General features: G+C 37.8%; 1 protein-coding gene across 1 annotated transcript in view; it reads right to left on the bottom strand.

Moving 5' to 3' along the window:
- LOC143389977 (contactin-3) overlaps positions 1-22,378 on the bottom strand; it is a 319,072-nt gene that overhangs the window by 201,656 nt on the left and 95,038 nt on the right. The window contains exon 5 of the mRNA XM_077106266.1: positions 8,625-8,815. Coding sequence (XP_076962381.1) covers positions 8,625-8,815 — 191 coding nt within the window. The remainder of the gene's footprint in view (positions 1-8,624; positions 8,816-22,378) is intronic.

Raw genomic sequence — 22,378 nt, 5'->3', positions numbered from 1 at the left:
TCCAAAATGTGTATGTATTCTCTGGGCCTATGCTTCCAAAGGTAATTTTATCCTGGAAAGTAAAATAGTATGCCTATATTCCTAAGGCAAAATATTTGTAGCTAGACTCGATTTCTAAATATGTCTCATTATCTTCTTCTGTATATAAAAATCTTCTGGAAAACTGAAACATACACAGTTCCTTCTTTGACAGAGTATGGGTTTAATAAATCTGCAAATTATTCTCATTTACTTTGCTGGAAATTGTAATCCAACTGTTCAGGCTTTGAAAGCACAACACTCAATACTAAGTGTGACAGGTAAATGGCACACTCAGGTCATAAATCTGGAAAGCTTTTAGAAATAGAAGTTGGCTTTCACTTTTGTGCATTCATAATCCTTTGTACATCTTAGAGGTTTCTGCTTTTACCAAGGAATGGCAAAGTGCAGGATGAACTCTAACCATCAGACCGCCATCTTTCTGGAATGTGAAAATTATTTAAAACTTCATAAATATATATTTGCATACCCAAATTTTATTCAGGAAGGCTTAAAGCCAATGATCAGAGGCAAAGGCTCTTGGGGCTATGCACACCAGCATTTCAATCATATAACATTTGTGTTGCACTAGAGAAGCAGGCTAACCTTGTAGCTTCAGTTCAGTGGTAAATGTCACGAGATTAAGCACCTTCGCATAATCATCATGTAACACTCTCCATTGATCTTATGAATTCATTGTCAGACTTCAGAGTTCAAATGCTTGTCGTACATGAATTAGGATTTGCTTTTAGAATCCACAAGTGCATATTTCACAAGCAACTGCGTCTCAGTCTACGAGCTCTCATCCCCGCAAACTGGTTTGTGTGGAGGTTCCATGGCAATGTGTGTCTGGATCAATAACTGGATAGCAAATACTTGGAGTACTAGCATTAGATATCCTGGTCTGCAGGTCTACAGGAGGACCTACACAATTGATGTCCACTTCCACATTTGTCACATCCTCTACATAAGTGGGATGCTGACTGGGAATGTGAAGTGAAAAAGAAAACTGGGCCAAGCCTAATACAATAGAAGGGTAGTCTAACGCAGATTTCCACCTAAAAAGAACACAAACACAATTTCTTTAAAACGACTGCGTGTCCATGGGACAACAGGTTTTAAATCTTGAATATAAAGCACAAGGTGCCTGACATAGAAGATATTTCAAAACTGGTAGTTACTACTCCTAAATGATGAAAATGATAACTGCTACTTCCAGGAAATAATCTAAAAACATAAACTAAGGGTATATGAATCACTGCCATCAGACACAAAGAACAAGCTGAAACACGCACAGAGACGGGATGAATGTGTATGTAAACACAAATTCATGTATAATGAATTCAATCAGCATAAAAGTCTAAATTTTCAGAGCTCAAAGGGACTTATCTTAGAATAGGGGCTACTGGGGATTGAACGCTGGGGACTTAAAAACTGAGCCACTTTCCCAGCCCTTTCTTTTATATTTTATTTAGAGACAGGGTCTTGCTGAGTTGCTTAGGGCCTTGCTAAACTGCTGAGGCTTCTTTTGAACTTGTGATCCTCCTACCTCAGCCCAGAGCCACTGGGATTAGAGGTGTACATCACTGTGGCCAGCTAAAGGGGTTTTTCAAAGCATGTAAGTCCCGATGAATGGTGGTTTTCAATACCTGCAGAATTTCTACCATCAGCTTCCTGAATGAGATGATTACTTTTTCCTCTACCCTAGGCATAAGTAATTTCACACAGTCTTTACTCACTGAAGTCATCCAGTCAATAAATAATATCAAAATGGGGAATTTCATTTACCTGACTAGTTATTAATTATTCACCATTCAGTTGTAATTAGATATGACAATCTCTTACACAAAACCACACTAGTATGGAATAACAACAGTGAATACAAACACAGATATATTTTGTTGTCAGTATTATTTAAGTCACCAAGCTCTAAAGTGAGTCTTTTCACTTGAACTTGGTGAAACACAATTAGGAAACATCACCCTTTGAAACTGAAATGAACAAAACTGAAAATAAATTGAATGACTTCAGGTGGTTTAAAAAATAATCTCAAGATGTGATTCAACTCACGGTTGATTGTATAAAGTTATTGTCCTTCAGGATATCTATTCTACCACACAAAAGCTGGTCAGGAAGATAGAAGGAGAAATAAGATTATGAAGAAAAACAAATCTCACATTTTAGACCTCAAGACAAAACAAAGCAAAAAGAAGTAAATAACACTTAAGTCTTTGGGGAGCTAGGGTTGGGTTGTGGAAATATACCCACCCTTAACACTCGTTCAATCAACAGGCAATACTTTAGTTGGGGTTTGACAGGAAAATTAGGAATTTAATCACAGAAGCAATTTGTGGTTTTAGATGCAGCTTTCAAGTTAATAAGCAAATGCATTTGTGTTCAAATGCAATGTTTGTTAATATGTTTACTGAAGTGATGAGAATAATTGCAGCCCTTGAAAGAATGAATGTCTGAATTTGCATATTCAATACTTTATCCAAAAATAACTAGTTAGGCTTCAGCACTAATTGCTGAAGATATAAATGAGTTAAGTTGCAATGCTGTGTTTTTTTTTAAATCTGTTTTATGACATTTATTCTCATTTCTCAATGACTGATAAATTTTGTAAAATCATTATGTATACACACATATGTGCTTGTATGTGTATATACATAATATATTATGTGTGTATATATATGTATATATACACATATGTATAAATATTTCATGCAGATACACTATATGAAAAACAACTCTCACTTTACATGGTTATAAACTAGTGCAAATCTATCAAGGATCGTCTTTAAATGATTCCAAGCAGAGTTCCTGAAAATGATTGCTCTTTTTGCCGACTGCATTCATTTAATCTTTGCTTGGTAGCAGCTTATTCACAGTTCTTTGAAAATGCCTCTTCTCACATGACTCTGGCCCTGCCCATCAGAACCTTCCATGCCTCAGGCCTTATCAGTTGGCTTAGAAGAGAAAGGGAGGGGTTAGAGAGGAGGGGAGGGGAAGGTACTGAGGAATTAAATTGACCAAATGTTATCATGTGCATTCAGAAGTGTGTAACAATGAATGCCACTATTACATATAATTTGATGCAGTGATAAAAATAAAGTAAAATTATATGAGAAAATGTTAAGTGTAACAAAAAGACTGTGAATGTGATATTTGTGTTTGATCGATAAGATTATATCCTGTCTCCTCACCCCACTGTAAAAACACAAAGGAGAAGAAGAACAACAACAAAATAACATGATTTATTGTACGACAACCTTTAATGTCTAAAACCTAACCTTTACATTTCTGCTGGGTATTGATTGCTGACAGTATTAGCTGTGTTTTTGTCTCACATTTTTCTGATATGATCCAGGGCTTTTGAAGACACTAACAGGAAAAATGACCTCTTTCACCAGTGGAGATTATGGGAGGATGTAAGGGACCTGGAGTTCTAGGCAGCGATCCTGGACACCTGCAGAAAACCTGTCTTGAAATGAGCCAACAGAGAACTCAATCCCAACTCTGTCTTCCAGAATAAACTATTCAGTACTTCTGACCTTCTGATCCTCCAGGACATTCTTGACTCCTGAAATATGGGCCAGTCCCCAAGTCCTTATTTTTTTTTTTTCTATGCTATGGATCGAGCAGTCTAAAGTACTTGTAACATAAGGATGAGGGGCGCACTGACATCACCTTTAGGAGGGTTACGGCCTATCTGGTCATGGCAGAGCTTGTTTCAGTACTGGTAGGATGTGGTGCAATGGCCAGGCCCATGCTTGGGCAGGTCATCCAGAGCTGAGGGCACTAAGGCTTTCTGGAAGAGATGACACTGCAGCCGAGTTTAAAACACCCTCCCCGTACAGGTTGTCATCTGCTGTTTGCCTCAGGAACTATAAATACTGTTTATTTTTTTTACAATCACCCCAGTCCTGTCAAAGTTTCTTTGCTCTCAGGGGCTGTTTGGGAGTGTGGGGGTGGTGTTCAGAAGCTGGAGAAGTCGGGATACTGAAATAAGATGAGCCTCAGGATGAGGCAGAGAATGGACTGAGAACTGACTGAAAGGATTATGTTTCATTAAGGGCTAAGAGAATTTTCAGGAGCAATAACTGTTATTTGCCTGGGGCCATAAAAGTAAAATAACTGTGATAGCAGATCTTACATGGTCATAAAAAAATGTAAGAACAAGTTGGCCAGTAATCAAAATTATGCTTAAAAATGTTACTCAGTATTATGTGATGTTATGATACATGAAACACACTAGGTAGCATATAAGCCATATATGTTACATGTATTATACAGCAAGTATGTACTATATATTCTATATATGGAATATATATAACACATATGTAGAATTTATAGTATCAACATAGTACACAGAAAAACAGAATGAAATATTAAGTACAATGTATAGTACTCTGTGTGTATGTGTGCGGGTGTGTGTATAAAAGAAATAAATTCAGACCTCCCTTCCTTCCATCCATTCCTGGTTCCTTCCATCCACTCTTGGCATAACACATGGTAAGCAGAAATTGATGTATTCTTTTTATTTTTCTTGTTATACTGAATTGTTTTAGTTGACTCTTACCAATTTAACTTGTGTAGGATGTGATTCCAGGATATGAACCATGTTTAAGAAAACTTAGGCCAGAAAATATCTCAATTTGCAGCCATATTTTGCTCTTACAACTTGACTATCTAAGATTCTTCCCTTTGCACTTAATAAAACAATTTACTTATTCTCTAAAGCTGGATGAGAATGAGATTCTGGTCACATTTTTATAGAGAGAAAAAAAAAGGAAGAATATTTGAAGGGAAGTGCTTTGGGTCCAGATATTGATCTAGGGCAGCAGTGTCCAATAGAACATTCTAGAAGTATTAGACATGTCTATCTGTGCCATCCAATAGGATAGCTATGAGCCATGTATACCTACCAATCACCTAAAACAAGGTTGCTGTGACTGAAGAAGTGAGGTTTTAATTAATTTTAATACAACTTATTAAAAACTAAAAGTCTGAAAAGGCCACATGTGGCTATGGAACATCATAGTGGACAGAAAGCACCAAAGTCTTATGTTACACTAAAATTGGAAAGCTTGAAACCCATCTGAGCCTCATTAAACCTTAGGACTTATTTCCTTCATCATACTTTATGTCTAAACAGAAAAGCAGAGTTAACACTAAAAGCTGAAAGTCTCTGGATGGTAGCAAGGGGCTGTTTCTGAGAAGCAGCAGGAACACGGGACAGGCTTGTGACTGAATGTGGGCATTTCCTATCTGCACAGCATGTCTATCCTTCAGGCCAGCCAACCTCATTCACATTTACGACTCTCCTGCTCCCTGATTGGTACTTATGTATTCTACCCCAGCTCAGCTGAAATGTGAGGTCCCTCTACATGCTGAACAGCATCAGCAGAAGGAACCACAGATCCTTCCATTTGGGGTCTTTCAACAAAGGCCAGGCATTTCTAATCCCCTGCAAAATAGGAGAAAAATTCTTTTTAGAAAAAGTATTCATCCTTCCTCAGGGTAACCTCTTTCAGCACCCCAGCAGTTTCTATGAGACTGAACATTAATTAACCTTTAAATACAGGCTTTGGGGCTCAGGCGGAGAAATGTGAGAGAAGGAATAAAATTCTCAATTAAACCCTAAGATGAGTCATTTCTCTTGAGAATTTCTGAACTTTTAGATTTCTAATATGGCCAATTAAGAGTTCTTTTTGCCCAATGGGAAAATAACAAAGACAAGATCTCTCATGAGACAAGTCAGCCTCAGTCTCTAAGACGGGCTCTGGATTTTCAAAGGATGTTCTTTTGTAAGACTCTTAAACTTTATTCTGAATCTTTGGAAGCATGTTTGGATTGCTTTTAACAAATGCTTTCATGTGAATCCCTAAGTCCCCTCCTGGGATGGCTACCTATCCATCTTTCTATATTTCTGTTTATTTTTATAAACAAATATAAAAAAATATTTTCTCTGACTTCATAAAAATTCCTCATATTCTTCTTTCTTAGGTTATTTGCTATTATATGTTTATTCTATTTATCTGAAGGATAGTAAAAAATATGAATAAACAAGTATATCTTCTTTTGGAAAATGTAAACATAATATAGAATACTATCTACTTGACTCTTAAATGGAAAAGTTAAAAAAAATAAAATAAAATAAAAAGCTAGCCAAAAATAAAGGTGTCATCTAAATAGATAAAGCTACAATACAACCATATTATTCTATACCCACTTACTGCACTGACACTATCTATCTCTTATAAAGGTAACATGAATAGCAAAGAGTTGTTTTCTGTTCTTAGAAAGCCTAACATCTATCAGAATGAAAAGAGTTTTGCTTGTGCTTTCAAGGTCTCAGTTTCTAGTTATCATACTGCTTTATTTTAAATCAAATTTTACATCGGTTAGACATCTTAACAAGAAAACCTTTAAAGCTACAATTGACAGCATCCACTCTGTTTGGCTACAAGTGAATGGTTTTAAAACAACACCCAGAATGTTAAATTTCCTCATTAATCAGACTTAAAATGAAAAAATCAATCTGAGTCACATGTACTCTAGCCTCAGTTACAGATTTTGTTTAAATTAAAACAGATGGATGTCAAGATGTTATCCCATGTGGACACAGAAGTGTGCACATGTAAAACCTCTTCATCAACATTTTACACACCCAAGCAATGCATTTGAACACCCACACTGTGTGCGACAATAAATACCTGGTCTGCACACACATCATCACAAAGAAATCTATTTCTATATTTCTAAGCTCAAGACATCTGGCTAGCTTCTCAAACTATTCACACACAATTAGTCCACTCATTAGAAATGCATTCCTATATGATTAAGTCTTGTACCCTGTCAATTTTTCAGCTGAACCCATTTATCCCCAAAATGTTCATAAGATGAATGTCATGAAATGCAATTTTAGTGACAAGTGAACAAGCACCCACCCACACCTGATCATTCGCACGGGTCCTTTATCATATTTAGAGTCACATCTATGAGAACAATCTTCCCTTGAAAAGAAAAAAACAAATATGCATTTTAAGGTGTCAGAATGCCTTAGAAATATGCTGGAGAAAATACTTCCAGGACAGTGTTTTGTTAAATCAATCTGTTCACCTTCTACCAAAAGAAGAAATATTTACCAATGTAATATGGGCATACATCTGCTTAATTTAACTAGCTCTAAAATATGGTTTCTCTCTCTCTCTCTCTCTCTCTCTCTCTCTCTCTCTCTCTCTCTCATCAGCTCCTCTTTTCTCTTTTCCCTAGAGAGAAGCAGGAAAACCTTTTTCTCACCTTTGCCAATTCAGACCAGTAACCTGGAATTCTAAGGTTTACTTTGTTGGAAACACACAGGAGATGCTCATTAAGTATGCTGTTGAATATTTCAGAAGGAGACTGACTTTGATTAATTCCAGAAGCAACCTTCTCACCCATTCCTGACCCAATTTAACAACGAGCAGCAGAAGTTCCATGAGATCCAGAGGACTCCTGTGAACCTCCAAAGCTTTACCCATACAGGATTAAGTCGGCTTGCTCTGCTTGTTCTGGGGTGGGGGGTGACCCTCAAAAGAATAGTTCAACAGAGTTTTGAAGGGGACACTGGTAGCACCTCCAGTACCTGCTGTCCCTAAGACATCCTGGCTGTATTTTGCAGTTCCTTACATCAAAGCTGTAACATTCTCTTTATAAATAATCAATTTCTTCATTTAGGTGGGTTTCCTTAGGTCCCTCGAAAAGTAAAAAATCAATTATCTTTTGTCATTTCGTCAAGAATATATCCATTCCATCCAAATAACCCACCATCATCTCCAAAATGCTAATATTTTTATATTAAGGTGATGATAATCAATTCTCTTTTTGTCTTTCCTTTTACCTTTCTGTGATGCTTGAAGGTTTTCAGTGAAGTTATTATTTATGTCTTTTATTATTTTTATTTTTTAAAAATTTTTTAGTTGTAGTTGGACACAATATCTTTATTTATTTTTATGTGGTGCTGAGGATCGAACCCAGTGCCTCACATGCACGAGGCGGGCGCTCTACCACTGAGCTACAGCCCTAGCCCCTATTTATGTCTTTTAAATGTAGACTTTAACATGATAAAAAACTATCAAATAGAATATACTTACTCTACATTAATAATTAAAATGGTTTATTAACTACATATTTATTTTTTCTCATTGAATATATCTCCAAATCTATGCCCAATAAAATGGTGGAAGGAGGGATACTGAAATATTTTTAACTATGATTTTAAATTATCTTTAAAACTGAATTTTACTCCCAAAACAGATGTGTTCCTAATGATGACATAGAAATTCAAGCTTATAAATTAAATTGCACTATAAATAAATGAAGAAGCACTGCATGTTTAAGAGATCCTACTGTGTTCTTTAATTGATAAATCTTATCATAAGGTGAACAATCAAATTACACACATATGGATTCAAATGTTCATGTAATCAGACGCGTGAAACATGTCATACAACTGCAGCTTCCCATACTACATCCTGCCGACAGCATAAATACATGCAAGCAACAAAATTCACAATTGCCACATTTGTTTTTCATTTGCATTTTGAAACTTTTCACCATACCTGTAATGAGGTGATGGGTTGCCTCTTGCTTCACAATTTAAAGTTATTTTTGTATCCTCTGAACCAACAGGGAAAATGCTGTTGCTGGGCTCTTTGATAAAGACAGGGCCTTGCAGGAGAAGCTCACCTATGTGGGTGGGAGAAATGAAAATAATCACAATAATAAGTAGAAGGTATTGGAAGGCTGTATCCTGGAATTGAAGAAGACCAGCAACTGGTGCTTGCTCTTCAAAACCAAAAAATCAGGCAGTTTCTGTCTACCCCCAGGGTCCCATGCTCTGCAGGCACTGGTTTGTTAAGGAGCCTCAGACAAACCCTCTTAACAGTGCAGAGACACCTCCAAGAAAAGAATGCATGTTGAAAACATCAACATATAAATAATATGACTTCAAACTGTAAATAAGGCTGTAGCAATTACTTTTTATAACAAGAAACTATATTTAAGTGTTCTTTGGGGAATATACCATTACAAGACTCTGTATAATCCTCCTTGTAAAAAAAAAAAAAGTTCAAAATCATTTGGACACTTGGGTATCAGTTTTCTTATATAATCTGCTGGGTATACAAATCTTGAGGTTGACCATGTTATTTTTGCCATACTGAATGAAAACCAATATGTGGTGGGATTTCCATTTCATTACTAGCAAGTTAAACAAAAGGATATAACACTAAGCAAATGCCTTTCAAAAACAGTTCCTACTACAATAAGGAGAATTTGAACACCCTCAAGAGAATTTCCACATAAACACAAGAACCAAACATCTCTCCACTGTACTGAGTTTGCAAAGGAACCAGATAATGCCCTCACCAAATGCTTATGCTAAGGCAGTTGTATAATCATCACCAGAACATTTCTGAAAACAAACAAATTCACAGGCGAAAAGAAAAAAAAAATGCTCTTTACTTTCCTTTCTTGGAATGCTCAGCAAAATCGCAGAGGAGTTTATATTGAAGCAGAGAATGAATAAAATGAGTAAACAGTAACAGAGAAGGAAGGCCCATGAATAGTGAGACAAAGAAAATGAGATCAACAGCCTCAAAGGCCCCAGAACTATGAACTTATATTTGTGCTACTTCAAACAGCAGAAACATGAATAAAAATACTTATCACCACCACATCCACGATAAGGTGACAATATGATAATCAGAATAATCCAAGATATTCTGAAAAGAGCAACAGATATCCAGATCTGTCCTCCAGTCTTTAGCATGTTCCTTGAAGTTAGTGCCACAATTATTCCAAGGCACAGATAAAGGATGTGGACCCTAAGAATGCTTAGGTGGTGTGAGCAAATTCACACAGCACTTCAGAATGTGCTATACACTCTAAAACAAACTGATCCCCCGGTTCACGCAAAGACACCTTCTTGCCTTTTTGCATAAACAATTTGACCTTGCCCTAACTCAGGTTTTTTTGCCTTGACTTCAAGGAGGTAATTTACCTCACATTTGATTGACATCTTTGTTTAAAGCAGGGATGGCCACACTGGGTCTTATGCTGGAACCAGCTAAACCCAGCAGTAGTCTTGGGAGGAGGATTGGTTACCTAGACATGCCAGTCTTCTGTTATGGACAGAGACTGGGGGTCCCAGGGTATCTATTGCACTGAAGACGGAGTTCAACCACTGGCGATCCATCTGTGATACCCCCATAGCACAGCTCCACTGAATACCGGGAACATCAAGCTCAGCAAGCTTCCCTGGATGGCGAAACAGCTGGTGTATTGTCACACATCAGTGCAGGGAGGGTAACAGGTCCTGAGGATGACACAAGGCTAGCAACGTGCATCCTCTAGGCCCTGCCCTGTGTGTCTCTTCCTTGGACTAATTTTAGTATATATCATTTCCCTGTGTAATTGTGAGCATAATAGCTTTCAGTGCGTCCCATCAGTCCTTTTAGCAACTTATCCAAGTTCAGGGTGGTCTGGGCTCCTCCTCATGACTCGAAGTGGCTATCAGAACTGAGGGCAGGTTTCACAGTCCAGCTATCTCAGAGCACTCTTCCCTGTGACCCCACCACACATGGATCCCCACATGTGCACCCCACCTGCAGAAGGCAGCTGGATAGCTTCCAGAGCCCCTGTGCTTGACCTTGACCATGAAGGAAAATGAGACAAGGAAACAGCACTCACTTTTTCCACGTATGAAACAATGTACTTCAGAAGAAATGGATTTTTAAATACCCACTAATGGAAAAGGATTGATACTGTCATTTTCTCAGTTTCTCCACCCTCAACCAACTTACCACATAGACAAGAAAAATACACGAGTTAATTCTTTTCACGGAGTTTGTCAACTTAATTGAAAATGCTCCTGATGTCTGTTTGTAAATATGTTGAACATGGCAGCTTTTTCTGAACATTCTCCTATCATGAAAACTTCTGATTTATATATTTTATTCATTTATGAGATGACATGGAATTATCTTTTTGACAAACATTCATAAATGTTAGATTTACAGCAATAGCATATTGACATAATGTGATAAATTGGAAATGATAGATAAGATGGCAAAAGAAATCAACAGGAAAAAAATGAAGGACAGATAAGAAAGGAGTGTTTTAAATGAACAAGATAAAGCTGTTATTTTATTTTACTTTTCTGAACCAGGCATGATGGCATATGCCTCTAATCCCAAATGTGGGAGGCTCAGGCAGGAGAATCACAAGTTCAAAGCCTGTCTCAGCAACTTAGCAAGAACCTCTTTCAAAATAAGAAATAAAATAAATAAAATAAAATAAAATGGGCTGGGGATATGACTCAGTGGTAGAGAACCCCTGGGTTCAATCCCGAAATAAATATAAATATATATATATATATATATTATATATAAAATTTTTTTTACAAGTGACCACAATAAAAATCCCAATGTTCACCTTGTCATCATCTAATAAAAGTCACATCTCAGGTAATGCTCCATTTCTCCTCCAGATACCACTATTAATTTTAGATCAAGAGGTGAAGTAACGAGAAACACGGTTTCTGAGACCCTTCTGAGAGAATTGTGACAAGAGCCAATTTGCTAACCTTTGTAGAGTGTTCTCCAGGTGTGACCCCATCCTAAGCAACCACTCTCTTTGCCTCTCTGACCAGGGCAACCCGGGCCATGCTGTCTGTGTTTCTCCTCCTCAGTCACACTGACTTTCTTGACACCTCTGAGCTTGCATGGGTGGTTTCTTTCTTTTTAATCCTTCAGAATTTATCATAAATGTCATCTTCTCTACTAAAACATGACAATTCCTATCTGAAGTCATTACTCATGCGTTTCCACCAGTCACACATCTAAGTCCAACTCACGGTTCCACTGGATCTCCATATACAAACACCATACACATGGGTACCGATGGTGCTGTCTTACAATACCTCAACTTGACAGCTTTCAACTTTACACTGGTGTCAAAGCAGTGTGCGTTCAGCAGAAAGCATACTTGGAACTAGAAATTCCATTCTTTCCATGGCCAGGGATGTGTGAGGCAACCCTCTCTTATGATGCTGAGCAGCCATAGCAAGCCCCATAATCCCCAGGATCACAAGAGGAAGCAGCTGACAGTCTGTTCCACAGTGCATCTGTTGCTAAGCCAGAATGCTAGGTAAGTGAGGTGAATCTAGTTGTGATTGAATGCTAGGTAAGTGAGGTGAATCTAGTTGTGATTCACAGTACTTTCAACTCACAACGAGTTTATCAGGACCTAATCCCATATGGCATAAGTTGAGGGGCAGGTGAATACATGTTATTTATTGATCTGTCTCATTCCTTGGAGTATCCCCAGCTCTTAGAGCATGGTAGATATTCAACATTTTTCTACTATTGAACCAAATAAGATAAATGAAACACAATAATTCTACAAAATACAGATATTATTTTTAACCTGGTCATTGACAAAGCTAAGATTTTAATTCCTGGACTTAACCTCCTACCTTATATGTAGTTTGGCCTCCACAGAAGTGGGACACAGAGATTAAACAGCCCGAACATGGTAACAGTTTTTTGATGAGATATGTGGAATCAGTCCCAGGGTTCACATTCCTGGTTTGTTTCCCTTTCCACTAATCCACACCACACTAAATACAGTTAAAGGGGAAAATTAGCCATCAGCCTGCGTTTTCAAAGCCAGCGTTTCCCAATGACACTGAAGTTAACAGCCCATGAGGCACATATCCACTGACTCTGAAATTTACAGTTCCTGGAGGCTCTCAGGCTATCTGCAAGCACTTGGGAGCCTCCAATGAGTCTTAAAAAGTAAGTACAAATTAATAATCAAAGGTGTCAGGCTAGTCCGTGCTTTATGCTCAGAAAAAAAAAGACAAAAGCCACTCAGTCTTGCTAGAACCAGAATAAAATAGGTGTTCAGAGATGCTGGGGCATAATGTTCTAGTCTCTTGTCAGCAATATAAACTTAAAGAGAATACATTCTGAAGTCTTCACTAATCTGAAAGAAATCGTCCAATATTTTCTTCAGAATGAATTTTGATCCTCAAAAGGGGAGAATCTTGGCAATTCACACACATATTCATAACCAGCAAAAAGGAGTGTGAGTGAGGACAGAAGGGGCCCCCTGACTAACCAAATGGATACCACGCAACATTCAGATGGATACAAAGTGTCACTTTTTGTGACAGGGGCATTTTTTTTTTTGATATGCTAGCCTGGCTCCAAAGCTCCATTTTAAGTTTATGACTGAAAATAAAGGGTATATGACATTTCCAAACAGGACTAATAAGTCCCCAAATCCAATCCTAAGGTGTTATTTTTTTTTCCCCAAACACCCACAAGCAACTAGGAATAACTGCCTTTGAATGCAAGTACAAGCTTTATGGGCTCCTGAGGTAATGCCATGTAAAAGATCAAACTGTGGCCGATCAATTCTAATGGTCACATGCCGTACAATTTTCATGAAGACTGACAGAGATGTAGACAAGGGATCTCAGGCTGTAGCAATGCTTTTACTAAAATAAACAGAATTCCTAAAAGACAAGTGATGTCATCTATGAAATTCCTAGGGAAACCGACAGCCCATCTTACTTTCCCTTGCTGATTTACATCCTAACTGCATCAGAAAAAAACAACGGTGCATTTTGCAAAGAAAAGGACAAATTCTAAAAGGCAAGGTAATGTTACTGAAGATGATTTTCTCCAGAAAGTGGTTCTAGAATGGAATACAGATGTCAAAACTAAACAGAAGGAGCACTAGCTTGGGTTAAAGAAAGCAAAATAAATATTCTGCCAAAGAGATGAGATCTGTACTCCAGACCCAACCATTCCACCCCAAATAATTCTTAAATGCAGAAACATTTTAAAATCATATGACATCATCATTTTTGGCATTAGTGGTATAAAGCCAGAAAATCCCAAGAGGAGGAGGAGGAGGAGGAGGAAGAGGAGGAGGAGGAGGAGGAGGAGGAGGAGGAGGAGGAGGAGGAGATGATGCTTATATTCTTATTTGCTTATATTCTTCCAAAGTTAGGGAATGATAAAGTGTTCAATCTTGGAAAGACTCATTTTTTTAGCCTTATTTGAAGGTCAGACACTCACGGCATGTTGAAACCTGGCCATGGTGGACACAGTTGTCCACTCCCTGTCTACTGCCTGCTCTTACTTATATCCTCCAGAGCCTGCTTTGGCTACACAGCCTGGAAGTGTTCCCAGAATACTCCACAGCTCTTGACTGGGAACAGAGAAGGCAGGGGAGAAACTGCCAAAGAGCGTTCAGTAATCTGTTAGGACTACCAAAACAAAGTAGCACAAAGCTAGAGTCTGTATCAAGAATGGATTACAGTTCTGGAGGATGGAATTCTGAAATCCAGGTATCAGCAGGGTGGATTTCTTCTAAGGGCCAGGAAGGAAGGACCTGTTCTAGATCTATCTCCTGGGCTTGGAGACAGCCAACTTCTCTGTGTCTCTTCAGGCTACCTTCCCTCCATGCCCTTCCCCCTTTTATAATCACACCAGTCCCAATGGATTCAGGTGCACCCTAATGATTATATCTTAACTAATTACTTTGGCAATGATCCTGTTTCCAAATAAGGTCATATTTTGAAGTACTTATAGTTGTCACTTCAGTATTTTAATTATGAACTAAGGGGTGGAATATATACAGATATATTACACTCCTCATATATACATATATACATACACACACAGTTCCTAATTGGATGTCATATATTATATGCTACATATTTATGTTATATATGTAATATGTATTAGATATAGATTATATAGTAAAATATATTATATGTAGGTTATATATATGATATCATAGAAAAGCCAACCCAAAGACCTTTGAGTTCATGAATCAAGATGGGAAGGAACTGGTAATTGAGCATAACTCCAAACATCCTGGGTTAGAAAATTATGCCTCTAGTGCTTATCTGCCATCTGCAGGCAAAAGTTGTACTGTAGGCCACAACCTAGAAAAATGGGGGGAAGCAATATAGCATATTTAGGATGAGAAAGGAAAATAAAATGCTTACTGGGAATAATCAATTTATCTGTTTCCTACACCCAGAAATGTTACTCAAAAATTAGGTTAAAAGAAAAAAAAGGGCTGGACTGGTCATGGATCCATGGTAGAGCACTTGCCCAGTATGTGTGAGGTCCTGGGTTCTATCTTCAGCACCACATAACAAGAAAAAAAAAATTACAAAAAAAGAAAAAGATGCTAGAGCCTGGCACACACCTGGACAATAGAAAGAGGTAATGCTTCAAGTTGCTAAATTAATAATTCAAGGTATGTTTTTCCCCAGCCTGCACTTCCTACTTTGTCCAAAAACAGAGAGAAACCACATGGGGAAGAGCATTTGATAATGAGGCAATCAGAACTGAAAAGGACCAGTTAAGCTTCACAGAGCCTAAAAATAAATATTCAAACAACGCTGTGCTCCTTCCTGGAATGACAGAGACCTTTCAGAGTGTGACAAATCTCTACCAAGAATTACATAAATCCTTTAATTACAACTTGTAAAGGAAAAGAAAAAAAAAGCTCATGCCCCATACACATCTGTTTATAGAAGGGTTTTCATATACAGTGAAATATCTGGATTTTCCTTTGCTTCAGTAAAGTAATAGCAGATGTTGATGAAAAGTTTGATCTATCCTACTGGACTGATTAATATTCAATCTATACTGCATTTCAGTAAACAGACATAGGTGAACTTCTCATAATGCATGCTATTTTATGTTCACATTTTTAATCTAATGGCTATATTTCTTTTTTCTTTCCTAGTTGTTGATGGACCTTTATTTATTTATTTATTTTTATGTGGTGCTGAGAACTGAACCCAGTGCATCACACACACTAGATCAGTGCTCTACCACTGAGCTATAACCCCAGCCCATAATGGCTATTTTTCTGGTGGTTGAAATGTTTACAATTGAATGAAGAGGTTAATCCATTCACAGTTACACTGCAGGAAATAAGCAGTGCCTTGGGTGAAAAACAGTCTGAAAGGAGACAGGTGGAAGTTTTTGCAGATTAACATGTTTTCATGAGACTTTGTGGCTTTATTTAAATTTGTGCTATTGTCTTATAAATTTGAACTCTCATGATTTGAACCTGCCTAATGTCCTTTCATAAATCCTCGCTCATTGCTGTACCTTTCTTGCTGGATGGTTCCTTAGCAATTCTACTCAGTACAGAAAAAAGAAAAAGAAAAACGTTAGCATGTTATTTTGAGTTACAGTGTATGATGTGTACAACACACCAAGAGAATATGATCCATTGTCTATTTATTTGAAAAGAAAACACACTTAAATTCCCACTTTTATTACACTGAGTTTCATTGAGCATGACTGAACTATACAAATTTACATGGTTCTCACCAATGATAGGGAAACTAGTTCATTAATCAACTCCTTTTGAAATATTTCTTTAGTACACTGCTCTCCAAGGTTCTAAAAGAGATGATTACAACTGTGGTTTCTATTCTTTGCCAAAGAGTTTGGGTCAAGGCTCTTTGGGCTCAGACACACTTCCTTTTATGTGTTTAAGAAAGAATGTTTCATATCAAACTCTTATTCAAGGCTATTGTTTCTATGAAAACATAATTATACAATAAAGAATTCCTATTATAAATTGGTGGTAATGGAGAGGCTAAGAAGCGATTCTATCTAGTGACTCAATTTTGCTGTAATTTTGCAGCTGTAATCTCATTCAGTAGAAAAAGGCTGTCTTTCCCTACCCCTGCCTCATGCAGGAGAGGCCAGTGCTGTTTGCCCAGGTCTGAGTGTGTAAAGTACCACTGACCTCCGTCTTCCCAAGCAAGGATCCGGCACTTGCACTTCTAGACTACTGTGTGTGTGTGTGGGGGGGGGGGGGGGTTAAGCTGGGATAGGCAGAAGGATCCAAGAAGCAGGACACAAAGCACAATCTTTCCCAAAATATCATCTGGAGTAGGGGGTGTATCAGAACTGCTTAGACTTACATTTTTCATGACATAAAATTTAAAAAAATACTTTTCACATCACTTACTACAGACACTACATGCATGTGTATATGATTATACATTCAGCTGATAAAAATGCTTCTTGAAATAATACCAATCTTGCTGTTTTCTGGACCTCAGCACACCATTTCTTTCCATCATATTCTACTGTATTCTATTCCATAAAATCTGCTTTATCCTATTTGATTGGTTAATCTCACCAAAAACTGCTATTCTAACATCATCTCCAATCAATAGGTTCTTAACTTTGTTTTAATGACCCTAGTATAAAAGCACCCCTCCCCTGCCACCTGTACCCAAGATTATTATTTTTTAGGGGAATGGGGGATAACTTGAAGCTATATCCTTCATGTTCTTCACAAACATAACCAATCTCGACAATGAAGGAACAAAAATAAAATCACCTTCAAAATGGAAAGAGCATTATTATTGGTCCCAAGATGTAGTACAGACAAGAAACCCATCTCCACGTGTGCTGACCTGCGACATCCTCTGCGGTATCAAGGAGCAGAGAAGCAATACTGAACATTCTTATAATGTTGGCCAATAAGGACCCATACTTTATCTCATCTTGAAATATGTTGGTTCTTAGTGCTATACAGTGTGGAAAAAGAGTCTCTCTTCCTGGTGTAAACTTGGTTAGCAAACGTGTACATCTCCCAAAATGAACAACCACCTGTACAGCGAAAATAGACACTGACTCCTGTGCCTGTGCTGGACACTGTGTATATGTGTGTATTGAATCACTGAATTCTAAGTGAATGTCAAACCCTTGGAGTAAGAAAGCAGTGTTCAATTTTAGCTTTTGCCGCTTTCCTTGATATTGGCGCAGATGATAGGTAAGCGATTCCCAGGGCTAGAAAGGATGAGGTAAATGGGAAGTTCTATATACTTTCCACCTCAGGAGAACCATCTGGTCATGTGCACGGGCAATAGACACCCATGCAAGGGACATGAGGAAGTTGCTCCCTGCTCTTCCAGAAATCCCTCCTGGCTTCCAGTACCTAGAAACAATCTTCCCCACTCTGCATTCTTAGCAAAACATGGATTTCACTTAGCACAGTATCTTTGTTCTACTATATATTGCTTTTGCTTGTTTTTCCACTCCTACTTCCCTATCCCTGGGCTTTAAACTTTCAGAAGATAGTAAACACGCATTTCTACTCTGAGCACTTATAACATATTTTGTAGGTTAGAAAATTTAGTAAATTAGCATCACACTAGAAATCAATCATCTCTCTCTCTCTCTCTCTCTCTCTCTCTAATAGTTTCTGAATCCAGAGGCACTTTACTACTGAGCCACATCTCCATCCCTTTTTTATTTTGAGACAGGGTCTTTCTAAATTGCTTAGGGCCTCACTAATTTCCTGAGGCTGGTTTTGAACTTGAGATCCTCCTGCTGCAGCCTCCCAACTCTCTGAGATGACAGGCTTGCACCACCATGCCCAGCAAAACAGGAAATCAATCTTTCTTTCCCCATGTTTATTCACAGGACAGCCTAAGCAGATACTCTGTCTCTAACTGTAAAACAGTCACACAGGTATAAAATAATTAATTATATAAAAATATCAACTTATGGTTTTAGAAGCTAATTCAGGGACTACAACCATGGCTCTTAGGAAATACCCCCACTATGTCCTTGCAGAGGCACCTACTGTCATTAGGTAGCTATTTCTATTTTGGCATTTTGAGGCTCTACTCACCCCCACCCCAGCCACTCTCTTCTGAGTTCTATAAATATGGTACTACACAGGAGTAGCTTCACTAACACACAAACATAAATAGCACTTTTAAGGGCAATGCACTCCACTGATAATCTATTGCAGAACTTCTGAGTGCTCAAGCAAGACCATGTATCTAGGTTTTAATGATGTGCAGGAAAGTACCAGCTGTCTCAGCCATTAAAACAAAACATCACCAAGAAGGGCATGCATCTGCCAGGCTGGTCCATTCCAGGGATCTCAAAGAAAGTTTGCTGTGGTTAAAGTTATTTTCAGGGTAATGAGCATTTGCATAGATCTTGCAAAATATGCAAAAATCTCCAAGAAGTCATTTACACAAACTGGGGATTTAGTTAACAAGTAACTGATGTGTGATTCTGACTTTAGGCTCAGTCTTCTTCTGTCAGAATAAAATGTAAGCATGTACCTCAGTTGCCTGCTGGCTTCCTGGGACCCTCCGCAATTCTTTTTTTTTTTTTTTCCCTAATCAGTTATACATGACAGCAGAATGCTCTTTGGTTTGTTGTACACAAATGAAGCACCATTTTTCACTTCTCTGGTTGTACACAAAGTAGGGTACATATCACATCATTCCTGCAACCATGTATTTACCTAGGGTAATGATGTCTGTCTCATTCCACTACCTTTCCAACCCTTCACCCCCATCCCTCCTTCCCCTCCCCTTTGCCCAGTCCAAAGTTCCTCCACTCCTCCCATGCCACACCCCATTATGGATCACCATCCACTTATCAGAGAAAACATTTGGCCTTTGGTTTTTTGGGATTGGCTTACTTCACTTAGCATGATATTCTCCAGATCCATCCATTTACCTGCAAAGGAATGATTTTATTCCTCTTTTAATGCTGAGTAATATTCCACTGTGCTTATATACCACAGTGTCATTATCCATTCATCTGTTGAAGGTCCCCTAGGTTGCTTCCACAGTTAACTATTGTGAACTGAGCTGCTCTGAACATTGGTGACATTCCACATGCTGATTCTCTATTTCAGGGTAGGAGCTCTGTTTGTTTTTCAGATGGGACCTGAACTTGACTGTCTTTTCAAGGTTTTGCAAATCCAAAATAATACTGTGATCATACAAAACGAGGAAGACTTATCAGAGATGCTTGGAGATTGTGGTTTGCAGAGGTGGGCTACTGGGCTACCTCTCTCAAGAAGGCTTCCATGTGGACCACAGAATGATCAGAAGGGGAAGAACAAAGTAGAACAACTTCCCTTAAGCAATCAGGTTTCAAAATATAAAAAATATTAGGCATGGAGGCTAATTTCATCTTTTTAAAAACAACTAATGAAAGGTCCAGCTGTCAGTGTGGACTGTAGTCTCCATTGTCACCGATCACAGCCCCACATGGAACAAGACATTCCTGGCTGTCAGTCAGCAGGGCACTCACAATTACTTTAAAAATAACTTTATTTATCAAGTAAGTTATCTTGGATTGATTTATGCCATTTTTCTTCCTCAAATGATTTTTCCCTTTATCCTTCAAGGCACAAAGTCTGTTTTGATAGTCTAGCCAAAAATAATCCCACTTTATCAGAAATTCAATTTAGTACATTGAATTATACATCTCCTAAAGCATCTGTATTTTGAATGCAGGTTGCTTCCTGTTCCTTAGCCTAGGTCCTTTGTGTTTCTTCAGAGAACATTGCAAAAGACCTTGCAAATGGTAACATGATAACTACCTGCGGAAAAAAAATGATCTTAAAAAAGTGTACTTTTTAAAATTAAAGCATCTTAATTTTACAGAATGGGTTTCACTATGGCATCCTTGTGCATGCAAATAACATACTTCAATCATATCTTCACCAACATTTAAATATTTTTTGTTGTTTTTGTATTCTTGGCAAAGGCCATTCTGACTGGGCTAAGATGAAATCTCAAGGTAGTGGTGATTTGCACTTTTCCTGATAGCTAATGATATTGAACATCTTTCCACATAATTATTGGCTGTTCATACTTCTTCATTTAAGAAATGTCTGTCCATTTCAACTGCCCATTTATTGATGGGACTGTTTATTAAAACACATATCTATGCTTTAAGACATGGGTTGAAAAATTAAGGCCCCTGAGCCAAATCTGACCACCTTCAGCTTTTGGACAATCAAAAGAATAATATTTCATGAGACTTAAACATTGCCTGGTATTGAAGTTTTAACATCTGTAAATAAAGTCTCACTGCACTGAGGCCATACTCGCTGTTTGCCTGTTATCCATGGTTGCTCTCACCCTGCAGTGATAAAGCTGAGTAGTTATGAGGGGACTATATGGACTACAAAGACAAAAGCATCTACTATGTAGCTCCTTTTGAAAAAGTTTGCTGATGGCTGCATTAGGAAGGACCACACTGACTGGAAACCAAAGTAAGTTTGGTGAAAAATAGATAAGACTTTTCCCCATAATATCTCCATATTGCTTTAGGGAGATCACTCAAGCTCTAAGCCACTGAACTCTCTACTGTTAATATGCAATGATATCAACAGTATAAGTTTTCAATGTTGGATTAGCAGTATTTTTTTCAGTGTAGTAGTGGTGCAATAAATGGCATTCGACATTATGATTGCATATTTTTTTGCTTAGCCTTGCATCAAAATTTTAATTACATCTAACTGACCAAAAGCAATTTGTGATAAGGTTGTCTAACAAATGTCTTTATCCATTACAGCTCTTTGCCTACATGGCAGGAGAAAATAGTGCAGAATGGTCCTTTCTTCCTAGTGGTTATAAACACTAGTACCTGCGTTCAATCATCTGGTTTGAACATATACTTCCCAGTGTTATGCCTAAGACAAAAGGTACTTATTAATCTACAGAATCTCTATGATGCCCACTGTATGAATCTCTTTGAGGATGTTACCCAGCAAGTATTTACTCTCCACCACATTTTCAAATAATTACCCACCCAAGTTGTATCAGTGGGAAACACAAAAATATGAGCAGCAAAGAGCTTTCCGAAACCCCACAGGCAGAAAGAAAACATATCACATTACTTTATATTGTTGTTTTCTGAATGTTCATTTTCTCTCTTCTTGCATAATAGGAATAATGGCCACAGCACTGAGTATTATCAATTCACTTAGCTGCATAATTAAGGGGAAAAATAATTTGTGGTCCTAAATACACTGCAGTAAATATGATCTCTTAACAAAAAAATAGATGTTCACTGAGAAACCCATGCAGTATACAGTTCAACAGTCAATGCTTCATAATTACTTACATAATTATATGCTGATTACCATTTCTTTATATTTGTGCAAATGTTTGAACTTAAATACTTCTTGTGTATGTACACACCCACACTAACACTCATGGCATTAGAAGGAAAAGTTATGTTTTCCTTTACAAAGTCAGGCATAGTATCAACTTGCAAACTAAAAAGCTGGCAGCTCTACTTCAAATACAGAAAGCTCATATAAAAATACCAATTTTGTCATATACCTTTAAAACTCCCTGGATGGCACATCCAGATTGAAAATGTTCTCAGGAGAAGGAATCTAGGATGCCGTGTAGAACAAGCAAATGCTACTCCCAGTATTTATGTGTTCATCCAATGATACTTACTAATTAGTGCCC

Source organism: Callospermophilus lateralis, chromosome 20 (genome assembly GCF_048772815.1).
Source record: "Callospermophilus lateralis isolate mCalLat2 chromosome 20, mCalLat2.hap1, whole genome shotgun sequence".
Taxonomy (NCBI): Eukaryota; Metazoa; Chordata; class Mammalia; order Rodentia; family Sciuridae; genus Callospermophilus; species Callospermophilus lateralis.
The sequence above is the reverse complement of the archived record's forward strand: the minus strand, read 5'-3'. Positions and strand labels throughout refer to the sequence as shown.